This window comes from Carcharodon carcharias, chromosome 4, assembly GCF_017639515.1.
Source record: "Carcharodon carcharias isolate sCarCar2 chromosome 4, sCarCar2.pri, whole genome shotgun sequence".
In the NCBI taxonomy this organism is placed as follows: domain Eukaryota; kingdom Metazoa; phylum Chordata; class Chondrichthyes; order Lamniformes; family Lamnidae; genus Carcharodon; species Carcharodon carcharias.
The window spans coordinates 133910445-133938136 of NC_054470.1; the positions used below are offsets into that span (position 1 = coordinate 133910445).

Here is a 27692-nt window from a genome sequence, read left to right on the forward strand (position 1 = left end):
TACTACTATGCCATAATTTTGTGAGAGTTTGGCATATCTGTTTCTCCAGGTCATCAGGCCAGGCCTCTGGATTACTAGTCCAACAATAGAATCACTATGCCCCCTCTTGGGACTTTTATGCCTATTTTAAAGTTGACCACATGAGATTTGGAAGATACTTGGTTGTAACCTTCCATCAGCAAAATTTGGCAACATTTTCAGATTAAAGCTCTATTTTTCCCCTTGGAGGAAAATAGAGATCCTGATGATCCAACTCTCCTGAAACATTCAGGCGGGCTGTGCTGGATGACTTTTACATAGACCAACAAATTCAGCATTGTTCCCACGCGGGGCAACCTGGTTTCAAAATGTTTTACATAATTTGCACATCCCTATTTTCCAAATGATATAAGTCACAAGGTGTTGTACAAAGTCATCGCTCAGTCCAAAGGGTTATCTGTGACTATTTCATTTTCACTTTCACTTCTGATAGGTGCCCAGAATCAACAGGAGGCTGTTCACAATCACAAAGCCTTGTATATGCCCGAAAAATGCGGCTTTATTTCTAAAGGTAAAGATTTAAAAATATATATACAATTAGATTGAGGGCAGCGCGTTCAAAGAAAGTACATGTTTAATTTCTGGCTAGAAGTAGCCGGCGATGGCTGAGGAGGGGACGTGCCGTGCGGCCCGCTGTCTCCCGCCGTCCACCGTGCGGCCCGCTGTCCGCCGCCTTCTTCACTCTTGGCTGCAGCTTCCCCGGAGCCGCAGATGCTGCTGATCTCAGCTGGGGAACACTGGCAGCACCTCCGGCCAGTTAGCGGGTAGTGTGGCCGATTTTATCCTTGTGCAGTTGACTAAATAGTCGCCCACATGGTGGAACGGGATTGCAGTGCAGCGCTTCCGCAATCAGCAGATCTGCCTCTCGCTGGGTAATTTGAAATAAATAATGCCTGATATGTACTGTACTCTGGGAAACATGGCTGCTTCTCCACTCTTGTCAGACACAGGACAACTTGTCACCTCCATGTGGCTAAATTGCACACTTTCAAACTAATCATTTCTAATACCCATTTTGAACCCGAATTGAATAAATGAATATATTTTGCGGTTGTGTTTCTGAGGGTCCTGTTATTTTAAAATCAATCCTAATTCACACCATTCACCCATCACCCCCTTTACGCTGACCTAATGTTGGTTCTGGATTCACCAACACGTTAATCTAAAATTCTGCCCATTGTCACTCCGTGTACTGATTCCTCACTTTCTCTAACTTCTTCCGCCAACACTACAGCTCTGTCTCCCAAGAACTCCGCCTTCCTCTCCATCTTTGCCTTCACCTCACCATTTGCAGACCTACCTCTACCTGTCTAGCTCCTAGGAATTGCCTCCTGGCCTCTCCATTTTTCACTGCTCTTTTAAGATGCAGCACTGCTGAAAACCTACCACTTTGAACGCCTGGCCTAATGTCTCCTCCTTTGTCCAGGTGCCAATTTTTTCTGTCAGATTCTTCTTCTGTGAAGCAGCTTGGGATGTTTTGCCAAGTTAAAACTAGATAAATGCAAATGTTGTTGAGGTAACCTTTTATCTTTAGTGCATCCTGAACATATCTTTGTGCATGAAGCATGTGTGGAGTTTGATTCTGATTTGTTGACCCATGATTTTCTGTCTGGCCTGTTAATCATGAATTGCCCAAATGCCTGATATGTGCTCTTGGCAAATGGAACTGTGTTGTCCCTTTCGGGTAGCTCTGAAGAAGACAGACTCAAAACATCAACTCTGTTTCTTTCTCCACTGATGCTGTCAGACCTTGCTGAGTTTTTCCAGCATTTTCTGTTGTCTCTTTTTTTGTTAAAGATGTGCATGTTAGCTTTATTAATTTGGTGGCATTGGCTCAGAATGTTATACTCCCGTTCAGGAACTCCAAGTGTGTGCTTCTGTTCAAATGTCATACTGTGGGAGTGCAAGGTTGTTAAAGGAGAAATTATTTTTATGATGAAGTTTTACATGCATTCACCTATATTGAATGTTAAAGTAATTAATTGTATGTGAAACCACTAACAAGTTCCTAATGACATAATAAGGTGTTCTGTAATTACAAACCTGAACCCTGGCAAACAGGGCCAAGGCTGCATGTTTGTGGTATTCATTCAATTTATAGTTTATTCAACCTGGCCAAATGTAAAATAGCCGCCCTGGAAGATTGCCATTCTGATTGTAATTTTATTGTTTTAAAAAATGTATACTTTTATTTGTAAGGCTGTACTCAGAATTACAATCCCATCCTCACCAGCAAAGCCAAATTTCATGAACAAATTATGACTGGTGTAACAGAGCTGAGGAATTAATTGTAAGCCAGTGAGAACATAGCAGTCAACCTGCATTAACTTACACAGAGATTTTCCTATCATGATCAGTTAAAGGGCACAGTTCTAAAACAAAATAAAATTTTCTCTTTTTCACAATGTTTAACTCTCTGCACCCCTGCTCCACGTTTTTTCTCCTCCCTGTTGATTTGTGAACTCTGCTTTTTGGTCTCTCCACTGTTAGGTTGCATCACAGTCTCTGAGGCTACACATCCCTATTCCATCATATCATCTAGTCACATTTGACTGGATTTAATGTGGGCAACAAGGGTCTCGCCCACCGGATGGAGAACCGGTTGAAACCCCGCATCACTTCTGTGGCAGGGTCCCGACCTAATTAAGTACCTGTAAGGCACTTAACTCATCAGCATTGGATTGTTCCTGGGATTTAGGACCATGGCAGCAGAAATCCTACCTACTGAGAGCTGCTGGACAATCAGGGGCCGGCAGTGCTATTCGAAACGAGGCTGCTGCCGGTAATGCTCTGAGGACTTCACGAGTGATGGCAGTTGGATCACTGGACACAGATGAGTGAAGCCAGGATGGGGTTGTGGGGAAGGGTTCATGAAGAGAGGGATGGGCACGGGAGTTGGAGGCAAGAGTAAGGGGTGAATTTCAGTAGCCAGCCCCTTCCAAATGCTGACCAGGCAAAGAGTAGCTGACGATGAAGGACCCTTCCCCTCCTTTAGTGGGCCACTGGTAAACACGACAGGGTTTGCTGGATGGCCTTCAGGAGCCATGGGAATGCATGACTTTGCTAAGCTGATGTTCATAAATATATATGCACTTTCATTGGGGGCTGATGATCAGGAGTGCCAAGCTTGATCACATTTCTCTTCTGTCCTGATAGGGATGCTGAAGCTAGTGATAGTGCCACTGCCCTCCTGGCTGAGATCAATTAACTGAGCATGAATGAAGGATTAAAACCTAGCATTTTTTTGGCTTTATGATTTAGTATCACTTCATGCAGCACATATCCTCATCAAAGCTGAAATTTAGGCTTAAGGTTTCATATTAAAATCAGTACTACACAATATTATACAATCTGCTCTCTTAATTTAAATTACCTGTCAATTTAAATTGAAATCATGAATTAAAAAAAAGTGTTACCAGAATATGTGGACTATGAAATTCATCTCTGTATACCCTATTTTTTTCAGTACTGAGTGCTGTTTTGTCCCTAAAATTGCACACATTGCCAGCTAGTCAACCATGACATGTAACATGGTTTGACTTCAGTTCTACCATTTTGGAGCTCAGAGGTCCAGCGAAAGCAGTCTCTTAAACATGCACAGCTGAACATGCATTCACTGGCAGGAAGGATACCCAGCAGTGCCAATTAAAGGGATTATCAGCTACTTTCAGATTAGTTGCTTATTGATTTCTATTCCAATTGTCGCAGTGTTTGGTGGTTTCCAGAGTTGTTTAAAGTTCTGTTGTCTATAGGGAGTGGTGAGGCACATGCTGAAAGACCTTGTCCTGACTTCAAGCATTCTGCACAAACCAATGCACCTAGCATTTCATTGAGCATACCTGTCAGTATGCTACTGTGGCCCCATAAAAATACATATCTGAGCCTCCTGCAGCTTGTGTGCGACCTCACCCTCTGACAAGCTGGCACCTGTGTTACCTTGTCCCTAGCCCCAGCTACAGCCCACTTGTGCCCAGTGTCTCACTATGTACAGATCCTGCCTCCAAGCTAACCTTTAGATGCAGTGTCAGTTTCTGAACTGCTGGCTGTGAGTGTGCGCGAAATGGAAGTGTTCCACTTGACCACAGTCTTTCTGTTCTTCTACCACTGCCTGACCAGGGTGCAGTTCTTGAATGTCTGAAAGGAGAAAGGCACAAGGGAAGGTTGTAGTGAAGGGAGCAAAGTAGGAGGTGCATTCTTGCACCATCTGGAGCTTGTAAATTAGGCAGGATTGTTGGATAAGGGGGTAGCATGATGTGACAAGGAGGATTAGGTGTGAGCCTACTGCTGTGGCAAGTGGCAGGCTTTTCAGTTCCATCTCTGGCCACAGTTTCAGTCGTGGTCACTTCCGTGATGGTGAGTATCATCTCCTCCATGGGGATGAGGTCATGCATCCACCTGCCCTTCACTGGTTCGGTGCTGCTGCCTCTGGCCATGCACCACATTGCTCTGCAAGAGAGATGGAAATGTGTTAGTGAGTATGATGCAATGTGTTTTGATGATGTGATTGTCATGGTTGAATAGCTGGCAGTATGCAAGCTGTGAGATGTTGATGTGAGGCTTGCAGCTGTGCTAAATATGGGAGAGTGATGCGCAACAATGAATGTAAGATATGAGTTATGATTGACAGCAGATGTTGGCAGAGGACTGATTGCAGATATGGTGCATTGAGTGTTCAGCCAGTGGTGTAATTGTTGGGGTATGGCATTTGAAGATACTTTCACTTACAGCTCATGTGAAGTCATTGACATTCCTACACCATTGGATTCACGTCATTAGGGCAATGTTCCAGGCATTGACTGCGACAGGTATCTGATCCCACTGCCTTCACAGCATTTATCTAAAGTCCCTCCTGCTCCGCTGTGAATGGATCATACCTCTCCTCCTCTCCATCTCCTGCACCAAAGCCTCCAGTGCAGCATCAGAAAATCTTGGAGCCCGCTCTCTACAATGTTGCACTGCCATGCTTTGTCTTTTCCAGGTGAAACTACAGCTTCTTGTGGCACAGTGGGTAATGTCTCTTTTATGACACAAAGATAGGTGGGAAAGTATGTTGTGAAGAAGACATAAGGAGTTTGCAGATGGATGGTAGATAAGTTGAGTGAGTGGGCAAAAAATCTGACAAATGAAGTATAATGTGGGAAAATGCGAACTTGTTCACTTCAGCAGGAAGAATAAAAAAGCAGTGTATTGCTTAAATGGAGAACAACTGCAAAATTCAGAGGTGCAGAGGGATGTAGGTGTTCTCGTGCATGATTCACAAAAAGTTAGTATGCAGGTATAACATGTATCCAAGAAGGCTAATGGAATGTTACCCTTTATTATGAAAGGAGTTGAATATAAAAGTAAGTATGTTATGCTTCAGTTATACAGGGCATTGGTGAGACCGCATCTCGAATACTGTGTGCAGTTTTGATTTCCTTAATTAAGGAAAGATGTAACTGCGTTGGAGGCATTGACACCTGGATTGAGTGGGCTGTCTTAAGAGGATAGGTTGGACCAGCTGGACTTGTTTTCCCTGGAGTTTAGAAGAGTGATTTGATTGAAGTATATAAGATCCTGAATGGTCTTGACAAGGTGGACATAGAAAGGATGTTAAAAACAAAAAAACTGCGGATGCTGGAAATCCAAAACAAAAACAAAAACAGAATTACCTGGAAAAACTCAGCAGGTCTGGCAGCATCGGCGGAGAAGCATCCGCCGATGCTTCCAGACCTGCTGAGTTTTTCCAGGTAATTCTGTTTTTGTTTTTGTTATAGAAAGGATGTTTCCTCTTGTGGGTGAGTCTAGAATTAGGGGGCACTGTTTTAAAATTCGGGACTGCCCTTATAGGATAGAGATGAGGAGAATTTTTTTCTGAGTGTTGTGTGACTTTGGAACTCTCTGCCTCAGAAGGCAGTGGAAGCAGGTTCACTGAATACTTTTAAGGCAGCGGTAGATAGATTATTGTTAGGGAATCAGGGGTAGCTGGGAATTTAGAACTTGCAACACAAACAGATCAGCCATGATCTTACTGAATGGCGAAGCAGGCTTGAGCAGGTCGAATGGCCTATTCTGCTCCTATCTCTTATGATAGTACTTATGTTCCAGCATCTGTTTCAGCCGTACCATACCTCCCCTTTCAGGGGTACAGGCTGACTTTAAGTCATTTAGGCTAACTTGAACTTGAACTAGTTTCTCAGGATTTGTGCTCCCTCTTGAGGTGTGCAGTCATTCAATAGCATGTTTGGCACTGGGCTGCATGCTACAACCATTTAAATTAGCAGGCAACACAAAGTTTGTGTGCTGCCTGCATCGGAAGCAATAAGTGCAGATTAATCACATGTTTTGATCCTGGCACCATTTGCAGGAGTTAACAATTTTCAATGCTATGCTGTTTTATTAAAATTCCTTAATTCAATCAACAGGATAATTGGAATTTTTGAACAATATCAACTTTGAATTAATATGAGTATGCTGTATACACAATAGTGTAAATTGTCTTGTAACTTCCAAAGTGACCGCAACATTTTTGTTCAGATTAAATTAATTATTTTTCCTCAAATACAATATAGTGATAATTAAATGGAATTGAGATTCACATCAACCATGACGTACTTGAATAATTTAGCAGGCTCGAAGGGCTTAATAATCTATTCCTGTTCCTATGTTCTTATTGGTATGCTATGTAACAATGTTCATAAGATATTCAATGTAGATAAGTATTAAGCACATATAGTTGCAAATTTATGTACTTATGCTTATTTTTTTCATGCAGGGCATCATTGTTTCCAGTATGCTTGATGTTTTACTTGTATAAAGCAAGAAAGTGACTAAAAAGATATCAGAGGAACAATTTGACTTGGAACTGAAACTATTCTGAACAAAACCGAAAAACTGCAACACTCCTTAAAAACCACGAAAACTGACAGCAACACAGCAACTAACTTCCAAATGGCAACCATTGGCTATTTTAAATTCATTGGATTTCTTACAGCTTTCATCACTCTTTCAATAGCAGACACCTTAAAAAATGACCAGAAGAGTGAAGCGGCACCAGATTTCCCATCCACATCAGATGGTCAGACATATCCCTGGAACAAGATGAGATTGCCTGAAAATGTTGTTCCAGTGCATTATGACCTGCTTATACACCCAAATTTGACCACGTTGAATTTTTCTGCTTCAGTGAGAATTGAAGTTTTTGTTAAATCAGATACAAACTCTATCATTCTTCACAGCAAAAACCTAGAAATCATTAAGGCATACATTGTACCAGTGAAAGAGGATGGAGCGACTGGATCAGAATATGACTTGCATCTTTTGGAATACCCACCATTTGAGCAAATTGCACTTCAGACTGATGTGCCCTTGTATTCTAGAAACACATACTTGATTAATATTGACTACATTGCCAATCTGTCAGAAAGCTTCCACGGCTTTTACAAGAGCACTTATAAAACACAAAATGGTGAACTAAGGTAAAATACATCATAGTCCAATGAAAAAGAAAAAAATACTTTGGAAATTTGGAATAAAATAAGAATGCTGGAAATACACACCAAGTTCTTTTCCTGAAAAAAAGAAAAGTGGTTAACATTTCAGGTTGAGGCATTTTATAAGACCAGTCTGTCAAAGAATCTTAACCTCAGAAGCCAAATTCTCTTCTGTTTCAGGGGCTGACCAATTTGCTTTGTATTTCCAGTAATCTCTATCTTTATTTCCTATTTAAGTAGCCCCATGCGTGTTGTTGATTTGACCACATGAATACTCATAAAATGGACATAATTACATGGAAAATAAAGCAAGGAAACAGCCTGTTTAGCTCACCAATCCACCTTGGTGTTTAACCTCCTCCTGAGCACTTGTCCAGACAGTCCAAGATTGTTCTTGCAAATGATGAACCTTACAGTCAAATTATATTGGCAAAGGAAAAGACAATTTCAAATTTAAGAACTGCACAATTAAATTATTTAGGTAATACCTTAATACATTTCCCTTTTAGTTTAAGATTAAAAACCTTCACCTGTAAACCGTCTAAATGATGCCTTACAGATGTGAAGGCATATTCAGATTTTGAGGGTGAATTTCCTTGGGGTTCAGCTGATCGTCTTCAATGAAAGTGCCACTGAAACACTGAAAACATTTATGGCATTTTTGTAGGATTTACATGACTCTTGTGTCAAAGTAACAGCAAACAAGAACCCTTGTGGGAATTCACCCCTTATGAGAAAATTAGGATAAGGTTCTCTTAAACAAGCTGTCCTACTTCTTAACATTCCCTTTCCCAATGTGTATCATGCATGATGTACAGCATTAAGCCTGGATATCAGCTATAGAGAGCCTGTGCAAAATAAAACTATCCATCATTGTCCTGAAGTACTTAAGAATGAAGAGAATTAAAAATGTATTTGTATTGGAGAATATTCTCTTTCTGAAATTCCATTGTTGCTACGATTTCCATTATTGCTATTGGCATGGAATACTTTCAACCCTCTTTTTGACCAATCCTACCCTCTATAGTTTCTTTCCTGTTTCCTCTTCATTATTGAAGCTTGCCACTTACATCCTTGAGCCTTTCCAGTCCCAACTTCTGATCATAGAATTTCCAATTTTCAGCCCCTTTCATGCTGGCATTGTTAATTTACCTCCATTTTCTGACACCTTCCCTACCTCCTTTAGGACTACACCCCACCTCCCTTACCTTGCCTCTAATTGAATCACCCAAATTCAACCTTTCTACCACCATCTTCAACTGTAATTTCCAAGGTCCTGAAACATGCTTTTTTCCCCACAGTCATGTTTGCTATCAAGCTTGCCTTTTTGAGAAGATCCAATTTGACTTGAATCTCTGAGGCTGTACTGGTCAAAGTTGCAAATAATGAGCTGAATTTTGCAGCTAGGCCACAGATCCAGATGTTGATACCAGAAGCGGGTCCCACTTCTGCTTGGGTGGGGATTAGCCAGTCACCAGCGATCTTTCAGCAGCCAGCCAATTAACAGTGGGGAGCTGTGAGGGCTGACTGCTGAGAGTGTGGAGGTGGTGTAGGCTGACACTAGGGCAGGTGCTGGCACCATATTTAAAGAACTGCCAGCACTGCATGTAACAGGAAAGCCAAGAAATTTAAGGAAAGCTGCGGCCAGAATAGCAGAAGGGAGACCCCCGGTGGCTCCCCGATTGAGATGCCTCCCTGCTGGTTCTCCTCCAAGCTGCAAGGGTAAGGCAGGTGGCCCTCTTCTCCAGGAATGGGAAGAGGAATCAGCACGACTCACCAAGCAAACCTGGACAGATTGTAGAGGAGGTCAGTAGCTGTGGAGTCATCTCCAGAACCTAGATACAGTGCTGCAAGTGCATTAGACTTTATTTGGTCTGCTAAGGTAAGTACTCCATACCTCTTATCCTTTTGGGGCTTGCATATAGCAGCATGAGAGGGTCAGTCTGGTGGAGAGGGAGTAACCACCCAGTTAGTGATCAGGGGCTCAGGCAGTTAGCATATACTGTCAGAGGCACGGCTGCATTTTAGTGAGAGGCATCCCGTCATTGCTGACCCCCACCAGCTCCCAAGATAGTGGCTGCATGCAGAAGGCGTTCGTCTCATCCCATTTTGGACTGCTGGGCTGCCACCAGCATGGGCATTGTGCTTGTCATTTGTGGGGAGAAAAACAGTGTTCATCCTTGTGCTTGCAGGAGGAGACAGCCCCTAACCTCAAGGAAGGGACCAAGACCAGTGTAAGCATTTCATTCCTGACTATCCTAAACCCCATGGAGTAGGAGGCCTTAGAACTTGCAGGGTAGCATGGTTGCTAATGGCAAAGCAGGAGTGCAACCCCAGAGTTTGAATGATTAACTGCACAAGGAAGCATCTGGCCCACACAAGGCATAGTGCTCAGAACGGGACACATTCACCCCTACAGTAGGGATAGTTGGAATGATGCATTGGAAAGCCTATAACCCTTTAATATATCTGTTCCTTTACACAGGTCAGGGTCAGAGCAAAGAGCAGAGAGCTGGAGAGGTCTGGGGCCAGATGACCATCTCTGAGGAAGAGGAGGGGGCCTCAGTCAGTGCACTATCATATAATTACCCTGCACCCTCCACCAGCATAGATACTTTTATGTTGGCAGGTATTTGTTCAGGCTTAGATTTGGAGACACAAAATGGAGCACAGCATGGACACTCCCAAGCAGCTGATGGAGGCTGTGACAGCCGAGGCCACTGACAGTTAGAGGACTGACTGTGGGAGGCCTGGGTGATGCTGTGTCCCAGGTTGATGACCTGGGGCCAGGAGTTGCTGACAGTATGGAAAATTCTACAGCTGCAGTGTGAGTTAAGGGACCATCTGGTGGACCTGGAAAGTTCTTAAGATGTAGAAGTTCAATGCCACAACAAATTTCAGTGCCACTGGCATTGGGTGGCCACCAACTCCCATGGGACTTTGCTTGCCCTGCAACATGGCACACAGATCAGTCACGATCTCCCTGGAAAAGCACAGTCTTTGGAGGCATTGCTACTCGGATATTTGCAGGTAGCTAATTCTCGGACTGTAGACCCTTTCTGGAGGGCAGCCTCTTTTGCATTCAGGAGGCTGGCCTTGTGCCTATGGGAGATGGTCTCCCAGTGTCCAAGGCCTTTCATGTACATGCCCCCTTCCCACACTCATTTCTGCTGCAGTGCCTTTTCCCTGATGGCACTCTGGCAGCATGACCTTGCAGTACTGTACCTGATTCCCCACCCTTCCCACCCCCAGCTTCCTAGCTTCGTTTGCTGTTGTCCGTGCTGCTGCAGCCCCCCGGCACACCACATTGATTCTATCAATGGCTGCTGAATGAAGCTAGCACTGAGCTCTTGCTTGATTGCCACCACCTTTAACCAGATGAGGCTCAGAAGTCCCTTGGTTCTCATGTGCCATTTGCAAAATTCAAACCCGCTACCCATAAAATTGCTCTCGATTAGCCAATTAATTGCCTTCCTGCGACATCTATGCATGATGTCCTTCCATCATGCCAGCTGCCATTGAGAAAATGGGGAATTAACATGTAGACGCAGGGTTTCCAGTCCAATGTCGTCCGTCCCTATTTTAGCACCCTCTCTTCTCCACGTCCGAGCCCGTTCTCAAAGACTCAGAAAATTCCAACCAACATTTTGCAACATCGACCATAACTTTATCTCTCCTTATCATTTTCAACTTTTCCTGCTGCCTATTAACACTTGCTGACTCCATTCTCCTGAAACCCCTGGGCTGTGGAGCTCACTGCTCTTTGGTTCCGCTCATGCATTTTACAATGAAACATTACATCTCCCCCAGCGGTTTCTTCATCTACCTTGGTCATTTTACCTGCATTCCAGGGCTCTGCTCTTGGCCCTTTCCCTTTATCATTCACATGCTACTTACCCAGTATCATGCTTAAGCTTAGGGTTACTGAATTTCCACATTTTCACACAATTTTATTTCTCTTTCAGTGGTCCCACAGCGGCTGTTGTAGCCTCCAAATGCCTGACCAGTTCAGCTTAATTTTGGCAACACCAAAGCTATCTTCTAAAGTTTCTGCTAGTACTTGCATTCCTCTGACCTTGACTCAGTCAACCTCCCTATCTACTACCTCTGGTTAAGTCTGGAGCTATTCTCACGGACCCCAAAGTTAACTCTGATTTTATTCAATCTAATATTACATCTGCTTGTTCTCCACAACTGCTGAAAATCTAATCCATATATTTATCCTTTCAAGGCTTATTTCTCTAACATACACATGGTCAGCCTCTCTGATGCCGTTCTCCATCAAGAACAGCCAATCAGAATGTTGTGACTTACATCTTGCACAAATTCCTGCATTCCTATCAATTCTCACTAATTCGATGGATTTCCTGATTATCAATTTATCAATTTTTATCCCATGTAAGCCTAACTCTTCCTTTTAATCCATTACCCATGCTTGCTTGAAGACAATTTGAAAGCCTTCACTCGCAAGAAGAGTTCAATGACATTTTGCATATTTTCCCCAAAGTGTGAGTAATATTTGTGAACCAGTGCTTGACATTCACAGGCTATATCATACACAATTTTAGCACAAATGTTAGCTAGTTCATTTTAAATTGTTTAATGACTATATTAAAATAGATTTTCAAGGGATGTTACCTAGGCAATGTTAAGTATTTGTTGCTATACCTCAAACTTTAACTTCTAGCCTTCTGTTATAATGTAAACAACCAACATTTGTTGGTAGCATTCTGACCATGGGTTATCACTGTTCTGGTGGATGTGACAGCAGTTCACCTGTGTCATGCTATGAGTAATTCAGTCTATTTGTTCTGAGCAAACTATGCACCATTTTATCTATATTATGCAGACATGTCCTAAAGAAGGTTAACTGCTTTTGTGTTCTTCTGTTTCGTACAGCATCGTGGCATCCACCCAGTTTGAGCCCACTGCAGCACGCATGGCATTTCCATGCTTTGATGAACCTGCTTTCAAAGCTAAGTTTTCAATCAAGATACACAGAGAATCCAGACATGTTGCTGTGTCCAACATGCCCATTGTATGTAAAATTGAACTTCCTCATTCACATCACTTGTTTAGTTTCCTAGTTATAAATGCCTTAGAACTGTTGCATCTTTAAAAAGTTAATCAATTTAAGTTTGAACACATCACCATGGGAGGAATTATTAATCAAAATTGTTTAATGGTGAAATATATGACAGAGTGATCAAAGGTTTAGCCTGTATCAGTGCAGGAGACATTATAATAAATTGCTTAACTTCAATTACACACAAGTGTATGTGCACCAACAAGTCTCACTTTACTAAACATGTTAGAGAATTAGCAGAAGGAAGTGTGCGACCATAGGATGGGAACTACCAGAATTTGTTATTGACACAGACAATGGGAGTGCCACAAGTGATGAAGTTATCTCGGCCTTAGTGAGAACCAATAGAGCCATTGTTGAATTGTACCATCACCTAAGACCATAAGACGTAGGAGTAGAAGTAGGCCATTTGGCCCATTGAGTCTGTGATCATGGCTGATTTGATAATCCTCAAATCTACTTTGCTGCCTTTCTGGGGCAACAGAAACATTGCGTTGCCAGTAGTGATAGGAGTGGTTACACTCGTCCATGTTTTTTGTTTTGCAAATGTTGTAAGCAATTTTAGGAGAAAGGACCATAAATCAGTCAGTTTGCATTTCACCATGCAATACCTAAATCACAGATGCTGTGTTTCGGTCCTGGTTGTAACAGGAGCTGGAGATGCACAGTTTCTTGAAAGAGGTAGCATTACAAGAGTACAAGCTGTTGGTGACAGCAACAATGTAATCATTCTTCTAATAGCACACGTTGAAAAGAATATCACTGTATGAATTTCCAGATGGCTTACATCAATAAATAATTTTCCATACTCATGTACGTTCACAACATCCAGAGTATCCATGTGTCCTATGTTCTAAGGGAATAATTAGTTCCCCACTGGTTCCAAAGTAACAATGAAGTCAGTCTGTCTGCTTGAAACATGGTTCATGACAGTGCTACACAAACTCTTTGTGAGACCCAACAGCTAAAACTCAGCTTAGAAAAGGAAAGCTCTTTTTTTAAAAATCAAACACTTGGAATTTATAAGCAATAGTTCTGACATTTGCATCAGATTAGTAATGCCTTACAATGGGTCCCAAAGACAGCTGTTAAAATGTGGTGTTGAACGGCATGCTGGACAAAATAACATCTAATGACAGTGACACAAGAGGAAGAGAAAGATTAGCTTGAGAAGCTATCAGAAGCAAAACAGTGACTTTAAAAAAAAGCATCATTGATTCTCCAGGCTTCGACATGAGTTCTTTCCTGCTTTTATGCTTCACTGACATTTTTTTTTAACTCAGCCATTTATTATTACTGCATTTTGTTTTGCAAAACAATCTTTTAGAAGAAATGATTGCAAAGTCCAAAGTTCTCTCCTGGATCTTCATTGTAAATCACAGTGAATATGTGCTGTATGCTATACAGTACTTGTTATCCCATTGCAATTCATTGCCGCTGTGAATACCACTGCTCTTTCCAATAAATTGCCCCAGTAACTTGCACAAGTGGAAGTAGTAGCTGTAAGGGCTTCCTGAGAAGCTTCTGAAAACCCAGTTGTGATTAAGCTGGCTGCCCAATTTTACATGTTCCAAATCCTAACAATTTTGTCTGGCATACCTACAACAAGAAGATAATGATACATGATAAATAACCATATAGGTAGATATGTTGCATTCGCAGTACATCATACAAGCAAAAGCACACTACTACTGAAAAAGAAATAGTGTCTATGTGGCATATTATTTTAATTGTATTAACAAGGAGCTTGTTTCTATTCTCCACCTGTGTACTTTCTCACAGCTGATGAGTTCCATAAAGGGGCTGAGGAATTTGACCTTCTGAGATTTCCCTCCATCCTTTTGCTATTTAACACCTCTATTTTATAAGGAAAGGAAACTTATGGCACTTATTGTGTGGATGTTTCATACTGCACATTTTAAATGACATAGCTTGCCTGATTAGATAAAGCTCACTTTATGCTAGTTATAACCATGTTTGTTATATCCTTTCATATTGTAAATGAATGCCAGGGTATTTGGAGCTTTCAAGATTGAGATAAAATTTGTTAGGTAAGAATATCAAGGAATATAGAGCCAAGGTACAGATCAGTTATCTAATTAAGTGGCAGAGCAGATTTGAGGGGCTGAATGACCTATTTTTATTCCTATGAAGCAAGTTGTTGGATCAGTTTGGGGTTATAAATGTATCAAAGTTCTCAAGCAAACTCATCTGGCAGCTATACTTTAGGCTCAAATGACAAAATTTGCTTTACAGTTACCCACATATCTCACCTTAAAATTAAACAAGGCCTTCTAGATAGCCCTTTAGCTCCTCTGGGTATGTGACCCTTTTTTCACAGTCCACTATTCCTATTTGATTCTCTGGTTCCTAGAGGAGTGCCTCTCTTAAGCTGCATCTACAAATCGTGATTTCTGTTTTCTGTGTTGTCCTTTTATTTCTTTCAGAAATTGTGCACCATACAGTAGGTTTGGCCCCACAACCTTATTTATATTGGTAAAATAGTTATTTAAGGAAGATTCTTGAAGGTGATTTTGGATTAGTCAATCAGTGAGGGTAGCAGATGGTAGAAATCGCTGGAGAAAGATTGTTCATAGTGTGGCCAACTCTCAGATCGAGGACGAATGAAAGACAAGACAAAATCAGTTGTACATTCCTTCAGTTTTCCATGACAATCTCTCAGTTTATTGTATGGCGCTGTATTTTGCTGAAACATAAATGCTGAGCAAAGAAGAGGTGAGGCCACCAGAGGGCTTTCAGATGGGGATGTGGAACTGTGGCAAGTAAAATGAAGAACTAAGAAAAGTAAAAAAGTGTTGGCAAGGATCCGAGAAGAATGCAGTTTAATTGAAGTTATCAGAAAAAAATTAATTAAATTGGGCATATGTTGAGAGGAAATGGGATATTGAAAGAGGTGTCAGCTGAATGGTTGGAAGGAAAGGATCATAAAGGTGGAAAGTAGGAGCTGGGCAAATAGAAGAGGGGAGGTCATATGGAGATTAGAAGAGAGAAGCGAAAGACAAAATAATTTGGAGAAAGAAGAATTTAGCTAGAACAAACTTCAAGCAGATCACTGATGATGAACACCAGAACTGCAACATTCCCACCAGCCTCCTGTCGAAACAATGAGAACTTTATTTCAAAAGGCAATTTACAATTGGAAAATAGGAGAAATAATTTTGTCATTTCAGTTAAATAAGTTTGTTTTGTCAAAAGCTATAACATTCTATGAATATCTTTTAATTACTATGCTGATGGCTAATTTTTTTGAAACAACCTTGAACAATCACAAAATACATAAAAACTGTCTCAGGGCCCTGACCCCTGATGCCCTATCTCTTAGTCTTGAAATTTATTGCAGCTATCTGCAAATCCAAGAATACAAACTGGGAGGAAGGTATAGGAAGAGATAGAAACCATTTAATTTTTTTTCTCTTTATCCTTCAGTATTGCTAAGGAAAATCATCTTTTTTTTAGATAAACTCTGTTAAACTAGCCAATGGACACGTTGAAGACCAGTTTGATATGAGTGTTAAGATGAGCACATACCTTGTGGCCTTCATCGTGGCAGATTTTAAATGGGTCAGTAAAGAGACCAAGCATGGAGTTAAGGTAAGTTAACAGTTTTTCTTAGAAGCAGTGCAACAATATGCCTTGTATTGGCTTTGTATATCATTTATGTACAGGCACTGTATCTGTCATATCATTTGAGAGTTGCTATAATCTAGGCTGGGCCACTAAACAGTAATCATGGCCAGAATTTTCCTCTTGGCGTGTGGGGGTGGGCCCCGCAAGCCCGCACGTAAAATGACACGCGGTGACATCAGGTGAGCGCCCCAATGCCACTGCGCCATCGCGTTACTTGGGAAGGTGGGTGTGCTATAAGTTCGGATGCGCACCTGTCTTCAATTAATGGGCCAGTTAAAGCCCTTGAGGCAGCAATTGATCTCGATTTTTTGCAGCCCGTGCGATCTTCAGGATGTCACACGGGTGCAACGGGCAGACAGGTAGGAGACATTTGCATAAACCTCATCCAAGGGCAGGATAAGAGGGGTGAGTGGGGTCATAAATGCGATGTTTGAGGGATTTAAGTGTGAAAGTAACTTTTACTTGCCTGAGTGAGCAGGAAGACTTCAAAACTCATACCAGCTGCTCGGACTGGAGTAAAAGCCTCGGTCAGAACTCTACAGTTAAAATCATTTCTGGGGCCTGCAGCTTTCAGGAAGCCTTCCCTTATCCTGAGAATGAGAGTTGTGCTCTCCACCAGAGGCATCCCCTCTGAGGAGGAAGGGAGGGTCAGAAGGGGGAGGAGGCCAGGAGTACACATTCAGCCTCCAGGGGAGCCAGCTTTGGGAGGAGAGGCGCAGGCACAAGGGACGCAGGACCAACAGGAAATCCAAGGCGAAAGGGGCCGCGGAAGATGCCACTATCCTGCTGCCAGGGTTTACAGATGGCGAAGCAGCTACCTCAATATGTCTGAGGTGCAGTGCCGAAGGAGGCTCCATCTCTCAAGGGAGACAGTCAATTCCATCTGTCAGATGATTGGCCCTGAGATCTCTGCAAACTGAGTGGCTGGGCACCCCATGCCAGTGGCTCTAAAGGTCACAGCTGCCCTCAGCTTCTATGCCTCTGGCTCTTTCCAGGAGTCGGTGGGTGATCTTTGCGATGTCTCCCAATCAGCTGTCCACACTTGTGTCAAGCAGGTGACAGACGCTCTATTCAGACGTGCATTGACTTTCACCCACTAATGCTGGGATGATGCCAGTCAGACACAGGGAGCCAGAGGCTTTGCGGCCATTGCTGGCTTCCCCCGCGTCCAGGGTGCTATAGACTGCACACGTGGCCATCAAGGCGTCAGCAGGTGAGCCCAGTGCCTTCGTCAACAGGAAGGGCTTCCACTCCATGAACATGCAGATAGTGTGTGATCACAGGATGCTGATTCTACAAGTCTGTGCAAGGTACCCAGGCAGCTCCCACGACGCCTACATCCTCAGACACTCCCAGGTACCGGGGCTCTTCAGTGCTTCAGCCCGCTGGATGGACATCTGCTGGATGACAAGGGCTATCCCCTCAGAAGGTAGCTCATGATGCCTCTCCGCCATCCAAGAACAGAAGCTATGCAGCGGTCCAATAGGACCCACGCATCCACAAGGGCTGTGGTGGAGAGAACCATTGGTCTTCTCAAGATGCGCTTCCGATGCCTGGAACGCTCAGGGGGCGTACTCCAATACCCCCCAGATCGTGGTTGTATGCTGCGCTTACCACAATCTGGCGCTGGAAAGGGTGATGCAGTGGACGAGGAAGATGTAGACGCCGTTGCTTCAGATGCACACGGTGAGTCCAGCAGTGAGTCCGAGGATGAGCATGCACAGGAGGACAGTGAGGGGTTAGACACTGACCTGGGCATACTCCAGGGAGGCAGGGACACCCAGGAGGCTTTAATCCAAAGAACCTTCAGCTAGCACACCACAGATGGAGCTTCAACACACACCAGAGCTGCAGGCTCCAGACTCGATACCTGAGTGCTAAATCAGCCTTAATTAATAACATTAATTAAGACCCTTGTCAATAAAGCTCCGTTTCAAACAACTCACTCCTAACATCATGGCTTCCCGTTCACTTGCAGAATTAAGGAATCACCCTGAGGCATTGCAACGTGTCAAAATTTATTGAGCAAACAAAAGTAAAACAAAAACAGTGTTGGACATCAAAGTCTTCCACTAAGTACTGTGGGCCAACATAAAGGCAGCAGTGAGAAGCCCGTGGTGTGCCTAAGGTACCTTAAATTTACACTTATGGGTGCTACATCTAGGTGCTGTCTCCTTGCTGGCACTGGCATCTGAGACAGCCTGCTTACTCTCCTGTCCTGTTGATCTCGATGACCTTGGCAGATGTCCTCTGGCCCACAGAGCATTTGATGTCGCCGCCTGAGAGGGCGTTCCACAGCTGGCTTCTCCCCAGTCGCCGCAGCCTCATCGGATGCCATGGTCACTGGCAGAGGGGCAGAGGAGCTGCTGCCCTCACCCAGAGCGCCCTGAGAGGAGCCTGCAGAGACAACAGGTAGCTGTTGCGCTGATGTGAGGTCGCTTCGGACCTCCCTGCTCACTGTAGATGGATGGGCATCAAGCTGGGATACTTGGTGCCCAGACAATCTCCCACACTGGCACTGACCAGCTGTGGCAAATGCCGCTGTGAGGGTTTGCAGGTCCGAGCGCAACCCCAGGAGGACCTGATTGTTCTCCTGGAGGTGCCTGTACACGAGAGTCGTCACTCTTCCCATTGAGGAAGCATAGTGCTCAGCCATGAGGCTCATTGCATCGGTGATGCTCCGCGTGGACTCCTCCAGCATGGGCAACTTGCCACGCATAGCCTCAGGTATCTCCGCTAAATCGTTCCGCGTACCCTGCTGCACTTCCAGCGTTCCCTGCCTCACGGACGACTCCAGAGGCACATGATCAGCCACCGACCGAGCGAGTACCTGGTCCCCAGCAGTCCTCCGACTGCCGGCACCCTGGGCACTCTTTGTCTCTGCCCGAACTTTAAGCGAATGTGAAGTGCCCTCACTGCCGTGCCCTGGGACACTAACCGAACGTCTAATTCCCACCAAGGTGCTAGTATCTGCACTGGTGCCTGCCTGGCAGAGATGGTGTATTGCTAATGAGTGGATTTGCTCGGGGGCTTCAGGGGTGAGAGGTGGGCCCTCTGCCTCCTCCTCCCGGTCCTGCTCTGGTGATGCTGAAAGGAAGAAAATGGACATTTGATTAGTTACAGTGCAGACAATGTCAACTTGCATGCTGCTCCCTCAGATCATTATGCGCTAATGATTTGTTTCAAGGGTAAACCCATGTTGCTAACTTCAGTCACGGAGCATTCAGCAGTGCCATGGCTTCTGTGACACACACGGTGATCTGAATGCTCACCAAACATACCTCCTCGTGGCACCCCAGCCTCACCGCCACCGGTGGACCTGGGGGTTGATATCTTTGATAAAAGGATTTTATTACAAGCACAATAAAGTTCCTTTTAGAACTATTTGTCTGCATGCATCATGTACATCCTTCTCTGACCAGGAGTATGAAGTAATCAGGCAAGCATGTTTAACTGGGAATGTTATCAAATGTCAGCCTGAGATTGGAAAGTGTGATTCAGATGGCACCTATTGGATTTGCCCATTTGTTTTCTAATTCCACCAAGGTGTAACATCTTAATTGGGTTGATATTTTACGTTTGCAATTGGTACTGCTGTCTTTCCATGCACACGTTAAATCCAGCATGATGACGTTGGGTCGTGAACCTAAGTTCACCATACTGGTTTCTCGTGATATGGTAGGCGGACGGGAGCATGGGAGCAGAAATTGGCAGCCCACCCAACATTTTGAAAAAAATCATTAATAACCCATTGAGCTTGTTAACAATCCAATTGACCTGAATACTACTCTGCCCATGCTATAATAATGCTGTTGATGTGAGCAGACGGGCGAGAGTGGGGAGTGTGCTTTTTTCTCCACCTGAGGTGACAAAGCAGGAAGCAAGGGCAGTAAATCTTTCGGAGGAGTGCCTGGTTTGCATCAGGGGCACCCCTCCCCCACAAAATGACACCTGCTCCTTGTGTTTCCCTGCCTGGCCTTCAAAACCCACCCACTCTTCCCCTTGCGCCTGCCCTCCCCAGGGTGCCTGATTCCTCCCCATCCAAAAGTCCCGGTGTTACCTGAGCCTGGGTCCCCTGGGATCCATTGCTCTCTGCTGTGTGGGCCTCCTTGCATTCCCAGCAACACCCACTGCTGAATTCTGGCACTGCCAGAGCTGCTAGGGTCGATGGCCAATCAGACTGAGGGGCAGAAACCCCACTCTCTGCATGTTCAGGCTGCCGGCAGCGTATTATCGGTTTTTAAAGTTGGTTTGCAGCCAACTTTTGCAATGAGCTGCTAGCGAAAAACCCTCTTCCCCTGACCATCCCAAATTCACCCCTTGCTTTTGTCAGGCTTCCTTGTAGCCTACCCAGCTGTGATGAACGAGTTTGTTTGATTTATCGTACAATTTGAACTTGTGCTCCTGGTTAGGAGTTGAGCTGTATTGCTTGATCTCTAGACTGGAGCTTTTTACTGAACTTCAATTTTTCATATTTAAGATAAGATATCTTGAATGATTTGAACAGCTAACTTTAAACGGTTAACTGCATATTGGCATTATTTGCAAAGCAACATGAGCTAGTTGCTAGGTAGCTATTTCCTGATGATCTGTGAAATAATTTTGGCTACTTCTGTGTTTTATTGAAATCAATAATTGATTTCCTTCTTGCTTCTTTACAAAAGCACCTTGGGTTATTTTGCTACATTGAAAGTGCTATATAAATGCAAGTTATTGGTTGTGTTATACAATATTGACTAACTTGCAACCATGTGTCAGGAAACACTGATTTAAGCTTTTTTCTCTCTGATAGATCTCTGTGTATTCTGTCCCAGACAAGATCAATCAGACTTCATTTGCACTTGATGCTGCAGAAAGACTCCTAGACTTTTATGAAGACTATTTTAATATTCCATACCCATTGCCAAAACAAGGTAAATCAAAACAGCATAATACATGTAATTTTATTTTTCTATTATTTTTTCTTTGTACTTTAATTTCCCCCGTGCTATTTTTTAAGGCATTGGCTTGTGTGTCACGTAAAATTCTTTTATAGCATCATTGTTAACCTGCTTACTTTAATGGACTAATTATTGCGTTTTAAAAGTCATAGGCGGAATTTAGTGCAAATTCCTTAACCAGTGCACTAAAAGTAACACAATGAAAATGAAACCCCTTATAAAATCCTTGTAGGTTTTTCAACTGCTTCATTTGTGTGGCAAAGATGATCTGTGGCATGGTATGCTTCTGTTTTTCACTGAACAATGCTCCTTTCATCGCAGTGGCTGCAGTAGTGCTTCATTTTGCAGCTTGCTATAACAGTCATAACTTTGCTGATAGTAGGTAGTTTTGGATTTCATTTGAAGTGGAGTTGTGTACATGACCTCATGGGTTTTGGTTACCTGTTTATTAGTCTACTACTGGTCTTAATGGAGACACAAAGGAATCTGGTCATATGAAAGGTGGCAATGATGAAGACATAAATTACTTTGAATTTAGGAGTCATACTTCAGAATTCTAGACATGTGGGGTCTTATAAAGTGCAAGCAGACAGTTTTTACCATATGTCTACACATATAAGATTTCCGTTCAAAATATCTATGTAATTTTCTTGAACCGCTGCAGTCCCTGTGGCGTAGGTACAGCCACAGTTCTGTTAGGGAGGGAGCTGCAGGATTTCGACCCAGTGACAGTGAAGGAACGGCAATATAGTTCCAAGTCAGGATGATGTGTGGCTTGGTGGGGAACTTGTTTCCATGTATTTGCTGCCCTTGTCTTTCTAGGTCTTACAGGTCACGGGTTTGGAAGGACCCTTGGTGAGTTGCCACAGTGCATCTTGTAGATGGTACACACTGCTGCCACTGTGCATTGGTGGTGGAGGGAGTGAATGTTTGTGGATGGGGTGCCAGTCAAGCAGGCTGCTTCATCCTGGATGGTGTTGAGCTTCTTGAGTGTTGTTGGAGCTGCACTCAACCAGGCAAGTGGGGAGTATTCCATCACACTCCTGACTTATGCCTTATAGTTGCAGGACAGGTTTTGGGGAGTTAGGGGGTGAACTACTCACCACAGAATTCCCAGCTTCTGACCTGCTCTTGCAGCCATAGTATTTATCTGGCTAGTCCAGTTCAGTTTCTAGTCAATGGTGACTCCCAGGATGTTGATAGTGCGGGTTCAGTGACCGTAATGCATTGAATATCAAGGGGAGGTATTTAGATTCTCTTTTGTTGGTGATGGTCATTGTCTGACACTTGTGTGGCACGAATTTTACTTGCCACTTACTAATTAGCCCAGTTACACTTTCCTCCAAATAAGTGGAAAGAAAGCTGCCCACAAGGATATAACAGTCCTATTGGCATGGCTGTCTCCTTTCCTGATGTTTAAATCTGGCATCAAGTTGAGGGGATTTGCAGGCATCCAGCAACAGTTATGTCATTAAGTAGGAAAAGGCACCAGTCAAGTTTAAATATTTTCACAGGCATAAAACCAGGAAATAAAATGCACTGATTATCTCTCACTTCTAATTCATTTCATAGCAAGCAATATGAATTGTTGGGTCATATACATGGGATTAAGGTAGAATATCATAATATCATAAAAAACCTTTTAAAAATATTTAATATGTAGACTTTTTTTTACCCTGATAGGGCAGTTTGACATTCCACAAATTTATAAATTATTTTTTCAGGGCTCGAGAGGTTTGCAGCAGTAATTATAAAATTAGTATGCCATTAAAAATCTAGTTACACTCAGTCATCAAGATGTAATATTTCCAAAGGTTTTATTGCTAGGGGAATTTTGTAAAAGAGCAAGTTTTCAACCATTCAGTGATTTCTATTTGATTGCCTTATGTGGAAAAGTAGAATAACTGACTGCTTCTGGATTTTCTTGCTCACCTGTGCACGTGCAGACTCCAGAGGGAGGATTTTTCCCTCGTCAGGCGGGTTCGGTGGGGGAGGTTGGGAAGCCGACCGCCTGCCACAATCGGGGCCGGACCGCGATTTCCAGCTGGTGGGCCTGTGGTGGGGGGAGAAGGGGTTGAGAGCAAACTTTGCGCATGCGCGCGGGTGCATGCTTGAAAATCTCCTGAGGCACAGAGCTGCCTCAGGGAAATGAACAGTTTAAAACATCAAAACATTTTTTTTTATTTTGCTGTTGGAAACCTCATCCTGCTCGTGGATGAGTTTTCCTAAAAAATATAAAGGCCGCTTGGCCTTTTCACCGGCCCGCCAACCATAAGTTTGGACGGGCGGCAAAAAATTTGTTTCAGTTCCCTTTTTAATGGCCTTAATAGGCCTTTTAATTGCCGGCGGGCATGCTGCTGACTCTGGTGCATGTCTGCCGACTGAAATGTCGCGTGTGTGTGTGATGACATTGGGACCCTCGCCCAACGTCATCGCATGTCATTTTACATTCAGTTGGTTCGGGCATGTGCCCACCCGATGAGCTAAACATTCTCGCCCAGAAGTTGCTGTCTGTTTAAGAGGAGTAATGATAGCTAATGTTGACAGTTTCACCATCATGAAATCTGGGTCATTGTAAAAAGAAATACAAATGCAGCTCAATTACATTTGAAGGAATAATATTCAGACACATTGATATCACACATTTGTGATAAATGCTGTCAAGAGGTGCCACAACTTGGGTGTATATGGACGCAGTTTCAAAATTAATTAAATGAGTTCAAGTTGATTATACTTGTTAAACTTTCTTTCATGTTCAGGCACACTTTATGTCTGCTTGTGCTATTTTCTTTCTTTAATGCTGTTGATGTGCTTTCAGATTTGGCTGCGATCCCTGATTTTCAGTCTGGGGCGATGGAGAACTGGGGTCTAACCACCTATAGAGAATCAGCCCTGCTTTACAACCCAGAAATCTCTTCAGCTTCTGATAAACTTGGGATCACCATGATCATAGCACATGAACTAGCTCACCAGGTAACGAATAACAGTAGGTTAATAGTTTGTAAGCTTAATTGAAAACTAAAGATTTATCAGGTTGAACTTGCTTCTACTTCCAACTTGGAAATGGAAATGGCAGGAAAATGACTGCAGATACATGTTGCAGCCCCCCGGCTGCTAGGCCTATTTTGCTTCCACACTCCCCAACATGAGTGTAAGATTGTGTGGCCTCCTGTTTCATTTCCCTCCCAATCACCTTTCTTAATGCTGTTATTCAGGACTGTCTACTGGAGGGTGATGATAGGCCTAGGATAGCTGTGGTAATACTCCAATCTGCAGGATTAGGCCTAATGGAGGCCTCCCCAATCTTCAATGTTGCTCCTGCTCAATCATCTGTACTACACAGAATCACAGGATCCTTACTGTGCAGAAGGAGACCATTCAGCCCATCAAGTCTGCACTGGCTTGCTGAAAGAACATTGTACCTAATCCCACTCCCCTGCCTTATCCCCGTAACTTTGCACATTCTTTCTTTTCAGATAGCAATCCAATTCCCTTTTGAATACCTTGATCGAACCTGCTTCCATCACCCCGTCAGGAAGTTCATTCCAGACTCCAACTACCCTCTTGGTGAAAAAAATTTTCCTTACATCACTTCTACTTCCTTTGCCCATTATTTTGAATCTGTGCCTCCTAGTTCTTGATGCTTTCTTGAGTGGGAACAGTTTCTCACTATTTTCCCTGTCCATACCCCTCAGGATATTGAATACCCCGGCTTTTATTTCTCCAAGGAAAACAGACCCAACCTCTCCAATCTATCCTCATAGCTGCAGTTGTTTATCCCTGGAATCATTCCTGTGAATCTCCTCTGTACTGTCTCCAATGCCTTCAGATCATTCCTCAAGTATGACACCTAGAACAGGATACAGTACTCCAGATGAGGACTAACTCATGCCTTGTACAAGTTTAACATGACTTTCTTACTCTTGCACTCAGTGCCCCTATTAATAAAGCCTAAGGCACCATATGCTTTATTATCCACACTCTCAACATGTATTGCCACCTTCAGCAACTTATATACACCGAGGTCCCTTTGTTCCAGCACCTCCTTTAGAGTTTCTCCCTTTATTTTATACTGTCTCTCCAAATTCTTCCTTCCCAAATAAATCACCTCACACTTCTCTGCGTTGAACTTCATCTGCCATTTGTCCAATCTACCAATATGTCTATGCCCTTTTGAAGTTCAAGACTATCCTTATCATAGTTGACAATGTTTCCAATCTTTGTGTGACCCGCAAATTTTTAAATTATGCCCTGCACACCACAGCCTAGGTCATTAATATATATCTAGAAGAGCAAGGGTTCCTACACTGACCCCTGGGGAACTCCACTACACATCTTCCTCCAATCTGAAGAACAACCATTTATCACTAAGAAAAAAGCAAAATACTGCGGATGCTGGAAATCTGAAAAGAAACAGAAAATGCCTGAAAAACTCAGCAGGTCTGACAGCATCTGTGGAGAGAGAAACAGAGTTAGCATTTCGCGTCCTTGTGGCTCTTCTTCAGAGTTAAAGAGAAGTAGAAATGTGATGAAATTTATAGAAATTTAAAGGATAGAAAAAGTGATAAGGAGATAAAACAATGAGTAAAATAATAAAAATGAAAATAAGTGGATAAAAAATAAAAATAAAATTTAGAAAAAGGGGGATTAAAAAAGGGGTGAAGATAGAAGAGAGGGTTCATGGTCTGCAACTTGTTGGACTCATTGTTAAGTCCGGAAGGCTGTAAAGTGCCTAATCGGAAGCTGAGGTGCTGTTCCAACAGTTTGTATTGGGCTTCACTGGAACATTGCAGCAGGCCCAAACAAGGGAACAAACATTCCTCCTTCAGATGAAGCAGCACTTCATTTGCACCTCCTTCAGTTTGGTCTACTGTAATCGCTGCTCCCAATGTGGTCTCTTCTATGTTGGGGAGACCAAACGCAGATTAGGTGACTGCTTTGCAGAACACCTTTGGTCTGTCCGCAAGCATGGCCCAGACCTTCCTGTCGCTTGCCATTTCAACACTCCACCCTGCTCTCATGGCCACATGTCCGACCGTGGCCTGCTGTAGTGTTCCAGTGAAGCCCAACGCAAACTGTTGGAACAGCACCTTATCTTCCGATTTGGTACTTTACAACCTTCTGGATTTAACATTAAGTTCACAACTTCAGACCATGAACTCTCTCCTCTCTCTTCACCCCTTTTTAATTCCTTTTATAAAATATATTTTTATTTTTTAATTATTTACTTATTTTTATTTGCATTCATTTACTCATTGTTTTATCCCCTTTTTTATCCCCTTATCCATTTTTCTATCCTTTTTCTCCAACCACTGCCCCCTCCCCACACCTCACAAGGGCTATTTGTTACTTGTTCCATGTTGTTCTGCTATTCACACTCTCTGCTTTCTTACCTTTATGCCACTATTAGCACCTTGTTTAGCCCTTACCACCACCATTAACACTCCCTTTGTCTTGTGTCCATGACATCTTTGTCAATCTCTTCTTAGCCTCCACCTATCGCTGGCCTTCTATCCAGCTTCACCTGCTCCATCTCACTTAAACAGTATAAGTTTCATCACATTTCTACTTCTCTTTATCTCTCAAGAGGAGTCATATGGACTTGAAACGTTAACTCTGTTTCCCTCTCCACAGATGCTGTCAGACCTGCTGAGTTTTACCAGCATTTTCTGTTCTTATTAACCATTTATCACTACTCCCTATTTCCTGTTACTCAGCCAATTTCTTATCCAAGTGCTTACTTTCCTTTTTATTCCATGAGCTAGAATTTTGCTCACAAGTCTATTGTGTGGCACTGTATCAAATGCCTTTTGAAAACCCATATACACCACATCAATGGCATTGCCCTTATCAGCCTTATCTGTTACCTACTCAGAAAAACTCCAGCCAGTTAGTTAAACATGATTTTCCATTAATGAGTCCATGTTGGTTTTCCTTAATTATCCCACACCTGTCTAAGTGACTATTGATTTTGTCGTGAATTATAGTTTCCAAAAGTTTCCCTACCACTGAAGTCAAACTGACAGGTCTGGAGTTGCTGGCATTATCCTTGCACCCCTTTTTGAACAAGGGTGTGACATTTGCAATTCTCCGGTCTTCTGGCACCATCCCTGTGTCGAAGGAAGACTGGAAGATTATCACCCGTATCTCTGAAATTTCCACTTTCACCTCCCTCAGGATGTATCTCATCCGATCCTGGTACCTTATCTATTTTAAGTAAAGATTGCCTTTCTAACACCTCCTCCTTCTCAATTGTAAATTCCTTGAGTGTACCAGTTACCTCCTCTCTCACCTCGGTCTGGGTAGCATCCTCTTCCTTTGTAAGATGCAAAGTACTCGTTTAATAACTCCGCTCCTTCTCCTGCCTCCACATGCAAGTCTCCTCTTTTATCCCTGATTGGCCCTACCCTTTCTTCTGCCACTCATTTATTATTTTCATGCTTATAGAAGACCTTGGGATTCCCTTTTATGTTAACTGCTAGTCTCTTTTCATGATCCCTCCATGCT

At 43.2% G+C, this 27692-nt stretch overlaps 1 protein-coding gene across 3 annotated transcripts in view; it reads left to right on the plus strand.

Moving 5' to 3' along the window:
- The first annotated feature begins 451 nt into the window (after positions 1 to 451).
- The window catches only part of erap1b (endoplasmic reticulum aminopeptidase 1b), an 82740-nt gene continuing 55499 nt past the window's right edge, over positions 452 to 27692 (plus strand). For 2 of the 3 annotated variants that reach the window (XM_041186034.1, XM_041186035.1), the window contains exons 1-6: positions 452 to 550; positions 6794 to 7496; positions 12411 to 12549; positions 16075 to 16209; positions 21038 to 21158; positions 24004 to 24158. In XM_041186034.1, coding sequence (XP_041041968.1) covers positions 6970 to 7496; positions 12411 to 12549; positions 16075 to 16209; positions 21038 to 21158; positions 24004 to 24158 — 1077 coding nt within the window. In that variant the 5' untranslated portion in view covers positions 452 to 550; positions 6794 to 6969. The remainder of the gene's footprint in view (positions 551 to 6793; positions 7497 to 12410; positions 12550 to 16074; positions 16210 to 21037; positions 21159 to 24003; positions 24159 to 27692) is intronic. The other variant, XM_041186036.1, reaches the window with a different exon arrangement.